Source organism: Vigna umbellata, chromosome 4 (assembly GCF_029865625.1).
Source record: "Vigna umbellata cultivar VRB3 chromosome 4, Vumbellata_1.0, whole genome shotgun sequence".
NCBI lineage: Eukaryota > Viridiplantae > Streptophyta > Magnoliopsida > Fabales > Fabaceae > Vigna > Vigna umbellata.
Window position 1 is genome coordinate 32,334,016 of NC_142168.1, and position 11,374 is coordinate 32,345,389.

At 23.9% G+C, this 11,374-nt stretch overlaps 1 protein-coding gene across 1 annotated transcript; it reads right to left on the reverse strand.

Annotated features, from left to right (window-relative positions):
- Nucleotides 1-2,766: 2,766 nt before the first annotated feature.
- Nucleotides 2,767-3,402, reverse strand: LOC148199926 (uncharacterized). The gene has a single exon (XM_088112261.1). It carries the CDS (start codon nt 3,320-3,322, stop codon nt 2,768-2,770), a length of 555 nt encoding a protein of 184 aa, XP_087968387.1. The 5' UTR covers nt 3,323-3,402; the 3' UTR covers nt 2,767.
- Between the last annotated feature and the right edge of the window lie 7,972 nt (nt 3,403-11,374).

The following is an 11,374-nucleotide window of genomic DNA, read 5'->3' on the forward strand; positions in this document are numbered from 1 at the left end:
GAAGGATATTCTTGAATCAATTTAATGCAATATATATAAAAGATGGTAATTGAATTGAAAAAGTGACTGATTATTATAGTACAAATTATAATAGTCAATGTCACCATATTAAACTAACATTATTATTTTTAAATCGTCTAATAAGTTAGAAGATATGTTTAAAATCCTATAATATATGAAATCTATCCAATTTTAATTCTTGCAAAATGTTTTAGATTTCGTGTTTTTCTTTTACTTTTAAGAAATTATTATTGTAGTTTAGTATTTGAAATGAGAATATTAATTAATTTATGGTATGATTGAGCGGTTAATCATAAAACAGATAATCAATCAATATTAAAGATATTTAAACAATTAATTATCAGGGAAAACAATGGTGAAACTTGACAAATAGATAGATAGTCAAGAGAATTAACTCTAATATTAAAAAGATAATTATACTTTGACCACATTTTTTTGATAATATTTTAACAAAATGTACGTGTTATTCTATGATTGATCCAAAATTATTCCACAATCAATAATAATAATCATAAACACAAACATGAACCAATCACAGAATGACACGTAGATGGTGTTAAAATATTGTCAAAAAAATGTTGTCAAATATCATTATCTATATTAAAATAACTTAAAAATAAAGTATATTACCAACAATTAAACTATAATTTAGCAGTTACTAATTACTCCAAAACATGAGGTAAAAAAAATAAATGATCACATTTACTATAAATACTATAAATATAATTACATGTATTACATCATTAATATTTGAATTAAAATTAAGTTGAGAAAATAAGTAATTAATTAAGTAATGTATTTGTGATCATTATATATATAAAAAAAACAAGGTAATTATATATAACTTTTAGTATTTGTGATGGTCTCTTTTGAAATTAATGATAATTTTTTTTATTTAAAAGTGATTAAAATAAGATATTTTGTGCATAATCTATTTTTATCATTTTGTGAGGGTGAAGAGGCATTAGTGGCATTCCATTGAGCATGTCCTCTCTCCTTTTATCATTCATTCATTCACCAAAGTCACATCAGCTTCAGACAAAACTCATCCCACAAACCGTCCTACGTTAATTACCCACGTTGCCTACAAATGACTGAAAAATAATATAATTTTATCTCATATTAATAAATTTATTTTGGCCTTTTACTTATAATTTCTTCCTTGCAATCCCATACATTTTTAAAATGATCATTTTTTTGTCTGGAAAAGTGATTTTAAGAACATTTATTTCAGAAACTTTTTAAATCAGGTTTTCTGGAATCTATAGTTTCAAATATTATTGTTTTTGTAATTGAAATAGATACGAGGAATATTGCATTACCTCAAAACCTTTTAATGAAATAAGAAGACTTTTATTGATAATGAGAACTTTTATTACCATCTTTCTTCTGTCTTTAATCCACTAAGAAACTAAACAAAAACATAACTTTGATATATATATATATATATATATATATATATATATATATATATATATATATATATATATATGTATGTATTATAATTCAAATAAAATAAGAAGATATATACTTAGATTTATTGCAAAATGTTGTACATGTTTCATTTTAAAAAACTTTAAAGATTTGTTTATACATAACATTTTTAATTATGGTATTAAAAATTTCATCTTCATTCAGTTTTTTTCTTTTTTAAGACAAAAAGATGTTTATTGAAATTCAGACACATTAAAATACAGAATTAGGGAATTAAATATCATTTATTTAATTCCAGTTTTGTATTGATCCTTTCATCATTCAATCTCTGTTTTATTTTGATTTTTCCTCTATACGTACCATTCATTGGTTCAAAATTATTATAAACTTTTTTACGTTTAGCTTTGATGGAGTCTTATAAGACTTACTTATATAAATGAATATAAATTTAAATTTAATTATAAGATGATTTTGTAAGGTTAAATTAAGTTTTTTATATTTATTTTTTAAGTTTTAGACAAAATGAATTCTAATTTTATATCTAAGTTTATGGATAAAAAATATATTTAACCATAAAAAAAATAAATTAACATGTTATATTTCATTCTCACGTAAGTGAGGGTTTATAATGCGTTTTCTGATTGTTAATAATAATGAATTTGAGAAATCACTTATGTGGATACATATAAATTTTCTTTGCTGATAATAGTCAAAGTAAATTATCTATCATTAACGAGATATATAATAATAATAATAATTTTCATATTCGATTAGGTACATTGTTAACTTAATTATATTATTTAATTTTACATATATTTTCTTAAAAGAATTGCATCTAATAAATTTCATTTTCAGAAAGTATATATTTTGGCAAATGACAACAATTACAAATAGAATATTATTAATAACTGCACGTGTTTAAGAAGTATCAATTTTTCAAAATAGAATGTAATTGAATAATTAATAAGTCATTGATTTCTGTCTATATCAATATCATTTCAATAATTTTAATATAGAAAGACTTAATTGTGCATTTTATCTTACTTTGCAACCATAATTTTTCACATAGTTTATTATATTTTTTCTACATATATACTGTCAAGCGTATAAATAAGTTAATGGTAATAATTATGTGATCAAAAACATAAATAAGTTAATAAAAACATTAAAATGTAGTTTATATATTTTAATATTTTTTGTAAATTTGAAAATTTGTTCAAGTAAGTTAAGAAATAATATAATATTGTAAGGTAATTAATAAAGTAGAAAATGCGATTGTAACAAAAAACCCTAACAAAGTACTATGTTTTTGTTACCTCATTCTTCTGAAAGTGACAACAAAACATAACATATCAGTTATGGAATGACGAAAAGCACGCAAAGCTACGAGATCTCCTTGTCCCAAACCATGTTCGTTGCAGAAACTGAACCAGCCTCTGTTGAGCACGTAGAACTGATTTGAGTCTATCACCCATTTTTTCAGCATCATTTCGAATTCATGGCCTCCTCTGTCGTACACCTTCACTTCGATCCCTTTTCTCACATCTTCTTTTTCCTTCAAAAGCATCATTTCATATTCATGGCATCCTTTATCGTACACCTTCACTTCGATCCCTTTTCTCACATTTTCTTCTTCCTTCAAAAACCCTATTAGGGTTTCTTCAAACCCTAACAATGGCAAGAACAAGTTCCACTTGTCATTCGTCAATTGCACCCCGTACGGCAAACTCAGTTCGCAGTCTTTCACGATTCCTGCATCGAGTATGAACTCCAGATGCAACTCGTCGTTGAATTGGATTTCCTTTGCGTGTTTGTTTCCTTCAACCACGCTTTTCGCCCTCCCCGAGTTTGATGAACTCCCTGCCATCAATGTTTTTGCAGAAAATCACGATTCTTTCTGCGAATTTTAGGTTATTCTTGATGAACTAGGATCTTCCTCATGACCACGTGAATAACTATTGTGAGGATTTGAATACTATAGAGACTATAATGGGTTTTATAAAGTAACCATTTTTAAGATCTTTGAATTTAAAGTATTATTTTTATTTTAGATATTTATTTTTCTCTTTAATGTCAACCGTTACCAATTCAATCATTTTTGCTGGGCATTTTTTTAGTTTAAAGATATTATTTTATTTTCAATGATATATATTTAAGAATTAAAAATGTTTTGGATTTTAAAATTCATATAATTATTTTTTTTATCCCTTTAAATTTTGAAGAAATTACTCATCCAAAAAATACATTTATTTTTAATCCTTTGAAAAATAGCATGGAGAAAATAATCATAAAATCACTAACACGATAACAAGAAAGTTGCTTATGTAAGTTATTTTTTTTACTATTTTACATTAGAGAAATGTCTAAAGTTATTGCAAAACACATAAATTTATGATACATAAAAACTGCACGACGTATATTTATGTCGGGTAGTGTTCGACTTAAAGTTAACGTTAGAATTGATACTATCTGACATAAATTTTTGTCACATTTTCACGTATCTAACATAAAAGCACAATATTATGTTGGACCTAGTATGGTCTGATAAAAAAAAAATTGATAACCAATAAAAAAGTTACGTTGATATGAACATTTTTAATTTAATATATTGCATATTAAATGAAGGATTTTGATAATTTTGATAAAATTGAAGAAGAAATAGTGAATAAAGATGCTAAAATTATAAAAAAAAGGTTAGATTACACCAAAAGTAAATTAAGTTGTATAAGTTCAAGGTATTTATTACCTTTTAAAACTTGGTATCCTTTAATTTGTTGAACTTAATCTTCTAGAATGACTCAACTTTTGTCTTGTTCACCAATTCATTTCTAATTTTATAAGAAATTCTTTCTTCTGATAAATAATATTTCAAATATAAATAAGCTTAAGAATACACATTTTAATATATATTTTTTTATTTAATGGTGGAAATGAACCAAAGAGAGAATTGATTTTGGTTTTAAATGTCAGTAAAAAAAATTGAAGTTTTTTTTATTAATGTGTTTTTACAAACAATGCCTACATACTTTTATAACTAAAAATCGCAAAATAAAAAACAAATGAGACGTTGATGCAATTAATGTATAATTTAATTTTTATTTTATTTTAATATATGTTATATATTTGGTATCCAGAAGTTTCTATATATTTCTATAAAGGTTTTGCTACGCACTTACCATCACAAATGAAAAAAAAAAACCTCAACAACTAAACAAAGTCAATAAAGAATGAGGAGGAACATTTTTATGATATATAGAAAAACATTTATGTCAAACATCATTTTGGAATACGTAAAAAAAATTATTTATGTCAAGCTTTATAATGTTTGACATAACATTATTTATTTTATGTTGGAAAAAAATATATATATGACATAATTATTTTATTTTATTTACAAAAATGTTATCATATGTAGATTTTTTATTCATAAATTAATTAATATAAATGTCTATTTCTCGTACACGTGTAATTAATGATTTCATTATAAATAAAACATATATTTTTTCTTATGTCAACTAATCAAATTAGATTGAGGATGAAGATGGAACTTTTTTGAATAACTATTTTTTGTATGAAGTATTAAATACGAAATTTAGTTATTTTAGAGAGTAAAAAATTGATTGGGTCAAATGTACTAAAGCCATTTTAACTATATATATTAAAAAAAGATTAGGACTATTCAATGGCTTACAAATGATATAGGTTAACTTTAAATTTGTTGTGGAATCTATTATATATTTTGTCATTATTAAATACTATTCAAAGAAAAATAAGTCTAAAACTGGAAGTTTATCTAAACTATATCGGTTTTTAAGATTGGATTTGAACGAAAATAAATATTATTAATTAAATAAAAAGGAGATCCACATATATGATAATTGTTTATCCAACCTTTTATTCATAAATATATTGTTATTCAACACCATACATACAAACTCGTATATCTTCACAATTTATTCACTATTATAAGTAATTAATTACTTTCTTCATCAAAACGTTATAACTTTATGAGATCATTTAGAAGGATATAATCTATAATAATATGAGATTCCATAATAATTATAACTATAGCATCAATGAAAAGAGAAGAACACAAGCTTTTGAATGTAATCCCTTGAGAAATCTTGAAGGCCTTGTTCTTTTGAATGGATTTGAGGGAGTAGATTTGAGGGGATTTGAGAGAATTTGAAGATAAATTTTTTTGTCGTTTATTTGAGTGAATTTGGAGATAGATGAGAGTGAATTTGGAAATAAAATTTGTGAGAATTAGTATACAATTGTATTGACGTGATAAATTAAAAACATTTATTTTCAAATTCACTCTCATTTACTTCCAAATTCACTCAAATAAACGACAAAAAAAATTATCTTTAAATCCACTCAAAAGAACAAGTCCGAAATGATTAGTTATCAAAATTTTGAATATATATTTCATACATTTTTCTGATTAGAGGTTATCATAAAAGTAAAATAAAAAAAATCTTTTTCAAATGTCAAGTTATCTTGACACAATTGAAGATGTTTATTAATATTTGATTATTTTTGGACTAGAAGTTGCAACGACAAAAAAGACATCTTTTAAATTTGAAATTATCATATTGAGTTCTTGATTACTGACTGAGGATTGAATTTTCTAATATTTTCCATATCATTATTTGGTTTGATAAATTTTCATTTAATTTCAAGTTCTTTTTTCAGTTTTCATATTTAATATAGTTGATTGCATTCATTTGATTTTAAATCTTCATAAATTTTAAAATGTGATAACAGTCAAGTGTTCTGAATATACTTAATATCTAATAAATTATTTATTGATGTTTTACATTGTTTTAGACTTTGTCCTACATTTTATTATTCATCTCATGAACTTTGACTTCCAATCACGGAATTCAAAAACAGGATTCCACTGAATATGAAGGCTTCTACAGTGTCAAAACATGAATAATCCCTACAAGTCTTCACCTTTCAAAAAAAACCATGGAAGTTTTCTTAAAAAACATAAACCTAGGTAGTTTACATCGTGAAATTTGTTTAAAAATAAGATAGTATATCCTTGAAATCGTCATTAATTCTTACGATTTTTCAGTTGAAGTCATTTGAGTTTTCATGATTTTTTCATAAAATTCTGAAAAGATGAAGTCGTCGTGTGTACCGACTTCTTTATAAATATGTTGAACAAAACTTGTTAGGAGTGGTAACGATTTTTAATTTATAGAATGTCGTCCATAGTAATAACGACTTTCAATCGAACTAAAGTTATTTTAACTCGTAACGATTTCAGTTGTGCACAATTTTTCAAACTAAACATATTTATAAAGAAGTCATCATGACTCATGACGATTTCACTTTTTAGAATTTTTTGAAGAATTCGTCGATACTCATAATGACTTCAATTGAAAAATCGTCATAACTCATAACGACTATCTTTAGATTGTAAACTAAACATATTTATAAAGAAGTCATCATGACTCAACGATTTCACTTTTTAAAATTTTATGAAGAAGTGGTCGGTACTCATAATGACTTCAATTGAAAAATCGTCGTAACTCATATATAATGACTATCTTTAGATTGTAATTTTTAAGTCAATCACTCCATTTTTGTAATTTGCAGACCATAAACTATTTCATTATTGAAAATTTGTCCTGTATCCAATATCAAGACATTCTTAAACAAATCGAAAAACTATAATAAGCATATGCAGGTGATTAGAACGAAAATGGAGAAAACAATCACATTTCAGTTATTTTATTCATACACCTTCTTGTAACAATACACTTGAGCATGTTTCTTATATAAAGAGTCACATGGCTTATTAAAAAACTAAAAAATGTGCAATGCAAAAACCCTAATACACCATAAGATTCTTCTGGTTTCTCACCTCATTTTTGTAAAAGTAACAACAAAGGATAACTCGTCAGTTATTGCATGTCGAAAAGTTCGCAGTGCAACAACATCGTTTTCCTGCAACCGTTTTTGGTCGCAAAAGTTGAACCACCCTCGATTGAGCACATAGTAAGTGATGGAATCTTTGTCAAATTTTTTTAGCATCATTGGGAACTCATGTCCCCCTTTGTCATACACTGTCACTGGGAGTCCCTCTTTCACATCTTCTTCCTCTTTGAGGAACTGCAGGAGGATATCTTCGAAGTAGGGCCCACGTAGAAAAAGATTCCACTTGTCGTTGGTCAATTGTGCCCTATATGGCATGCTCAACTCGAAGTCTTTAACATGGCCAACATTGAACACGAACTCCAACTGCATCTCATCCTTGTACTGAAACTCTCTCTCATAATCTTTGTCTTCAACGATGTTTTTCCCCTTCCCTGCATCACTTGATGAACCCTCTGCCATTGTTTTCTTAGAGAAACACAAGTGTTTGGTGAAACAATGTGTAGGTTGTGGAACATTGGCAACATATATATACATGATCTACCTCTCACTTTTAGTGTTTGATCAATATCTTGTCATTGGTAGATTCTGTTCCAGCCAACTGATATGCGTCTTTCCTTATCAGCTTATAAATCTAGAAACATGCACTTGTCAAAAACTGAACAAGAAACACAATCAAATAAAGGTATATTGTGTATTAATAAATGATATTGTGATGTTGTAATGTTCGTCCTATATAAGTTTTGACTAACCTTCAGGATAATTAATGTTATGCATGAACGTTGTCAATTTTTTTTAAAAAGTAATACATATTTACATTTGTTTAATACATAAAGATAAAATGATGATAAAAAATATTTTTTTATATTTTTTAAAAAGAAAATAATATGTAAAATAAATGTAAAAAATTTATATGATTTATATGTATTAGAGTATCAATAGTAAATATAAAGTGTATGTAAAAATGTATTGGAGGTAAAAAAATAATACCATTTAAAAAAGTTTGAAACAACAAGATGACCCTGTTTATTAAGCAGAAAATTAGTTTTATATAAAAATAAAAATCATATTTTAATGGCATACTTTTGTCATATTTTATCTCTTATATTGGGCAGTGTTTATAAATCTTGAGATGTTAAAACATTTTTCATCCTTTTTTTAGGTTAGTTTTGATTTTCAAAATTGTTAATTAAACTTTAATAATTAAATAACTTTAAATTGTTTTCTATTTGTAATTCATTCAATATCACATGTAAAAAAGAGTAATTCATTTCATTCACATATAACATAGATCGCATATTTGTTATAAGGAGATCTCGAATTGCAATTTTTTTAATAAAAATTTAAATGCATGAATTTATGAGTCAAATATTAATTTAATGTTTTTCTTAAGGAAATAATTTAATTCAATAAAAATGGACATTTAACATGTTAAAATTATGTGAACGATAATAAGATAATGGTAAAGATCAAATTATTATTTATTGAATGCTAAATATAAAAATGTTAACAAAATTAGAAGTGTTAATTAATTTAAATATATGGACCAACTTTAGAGTTTAAAAACCTTATTTGATTTTATTTTTGAATAGGCAGGGGAGTGAAGAGACTAATAGCATCAACATAATGCGTAGTTTCTTCAGATTAATATAATACTAATTTCTTTTAAATTTATATTATTTAAACTAAAATTTTGTTCAATTGATTTCGTATTTTATAATATATTCAAGATAGAAATATTATTAATTGATATGCTTACAAAATAAGAAAAACTAAAAAAACATATTTTTTTTAATAAGAACCGAAATAATTCATTAGTATATTGGTTAAATATTTTAACTATTTTTTAACCTTTTTTTTAACAAACTGAAAACTTGTTCAGTATATTAGTAGGTTTTTATATACAATTGTTTTTTTTTATCAACTTGCAGTCTTTTTTTACAAGATATCTCAAGTATTTAACTTCTTATAACTTACATTGTATTTCATTTTTACCCATAAGTAATTATTTCAGAATGTAGATGAGACATGTTTATTTACTTTTATATTTTCCTTTATTTTTTTCGGTTTATTATATTACATTTTTTATTTTAGCTATTACACTATGTACATTATTTATTGATTTTAGCATTGACTAAAAGATATTTATTACGAGTTAATATTATGACAGTATCGATGCATAATGCAATATAATACAAATTAACATAATGAAAGTATAACGCATTTAATTATATATAATACAGTAGTAAATATAAAGTTAAATATGACTTACACTTGGTTTTAGTTATGAATATAATTTTATCTCTATATATAGTTGGATAATTCGACTATTATTATCAGTAGTTCCTAATTAAAAAAAAAATGTGAACGAAAAATGTATTTTTATTTTTTTATCTCTACCCTCTTACAAATAATAAAACCATCCAACTTTACTCTTTGAAAATTTTAAACAAAAGTCATACACACACATGCATTTATTACTCTTTGGAAATTTTAAAAAAATACATTTTATTTTCTCATATTAATAATGATTTTAAACTTATTTTTATTATAATTAAATAGTATTATTAATTAACAAAAGAATGTGAAAATGTTATTATGCATTTCTAAAATTGTCTTTTAATAATGAAAAGCATTAAGTTATATATGTATAGTGAGAAAAAAATTTGTTGAGAATACATAAATTAATTATGTGTATTTTTCAATTAATCCAAGGAAATAATATAGCACAGTTGCTTAAAATTTATGTAGACCAAATTTTGAAATAAAATAAAAAACCATAAAAAAACTGCAAGAAAGATTTGCATGTTAAAATCCATTGTATAAAATTTCCTTTACCGAAACAAGATATACAAAAGTCAAGCTAAAAAGGGTTTGAGAAATGTAAAGAAAAAGGTTATATAATGTAGAATACAATTACATAAGGAAATAGTTAGTATATAAATGGAATTGTTTTAAATCAGTCAGAAGGAATAATGTTATAAAAAAAATTAATGTAATATTAATGAAATTATTTTATTATTATCATATAATAAATTACTACTATTATTATTATTATTTTCACTAATCTACAAATTTTATGAGATTTCACAAAAAAGGTTCCTTCAATAAAGAATTACACAAAAAATTGAATAATATCTTTTAGAAACAATACACTAATAACACTAACTAAGTGAAATTAAAATTACAAAATTGTTTGTTTCCTCGAATAAGCATGTTAAATTCACGTAATATAATTAGTATTCACATATATCTATTATGTATTTTAATATATATTTATAAATAGATAGGATGTGTAGTATAAGCAAGTATCCATTGTTAAAAAAGAAATTTTAAAAGATTATATTTTATTAAATTAAATTTAAATAAAATAAAAATGATTTATATTTTATTAGATTAAATTTAATTAAAATTAAATTTTTATTTTTTATATATTTTTTAAATTTATAAATATCTTTTTTGAATATTTACGTGTATTTATAAATATCTACGAGTATAAAAATATTGAGAGATAATTTTTAAAAGGATATTCAACTTATAACAAAAATAAGTAAAAGATAATTTTTTTTAGATCGAATAGTTGGTAAATACTGTGAGTACCTAACTCAATCTATTATTATTCCTAGTTGAAATATACTTTTGATTTTGTTATTGCACAAACAATAAAGTCAATGGATTTCTAATTTCATAATCACAAAATTTATTAAAATAGAACATGAATAAAGTATTTAAGGTATCAAATTAAAAAAAAAATGAGAATCATAAATCTAAATTATGTACAATTTAACATTGGAGGATGTTTATGACATTATCAGACACCCAAAGTCTTGTGGAACACAACAGAATTCACAAAGGAAGATTGGTGTTGGAGAAGATGAATTAATTTATATTACATTTATACTATAAACTGATTTTTGTGAAATAGAATTAAATTTAAAATTTACGATATAAGGTACAATCATAATAAAAAAATCTAAAAGAAATTAAAACATTATTTTTTTTATTTCAAAATCGTAAAAAATTATGA

Coding starts and splice junctions, on each gene's coding strand:
- LOC148199926 (XM_088112261.1), bottom strand. CDS start 3,322: ATGGCAGGGAGTTCATCAAACTCGGGGAGGGCGAAAAGCGTGGTTGAA.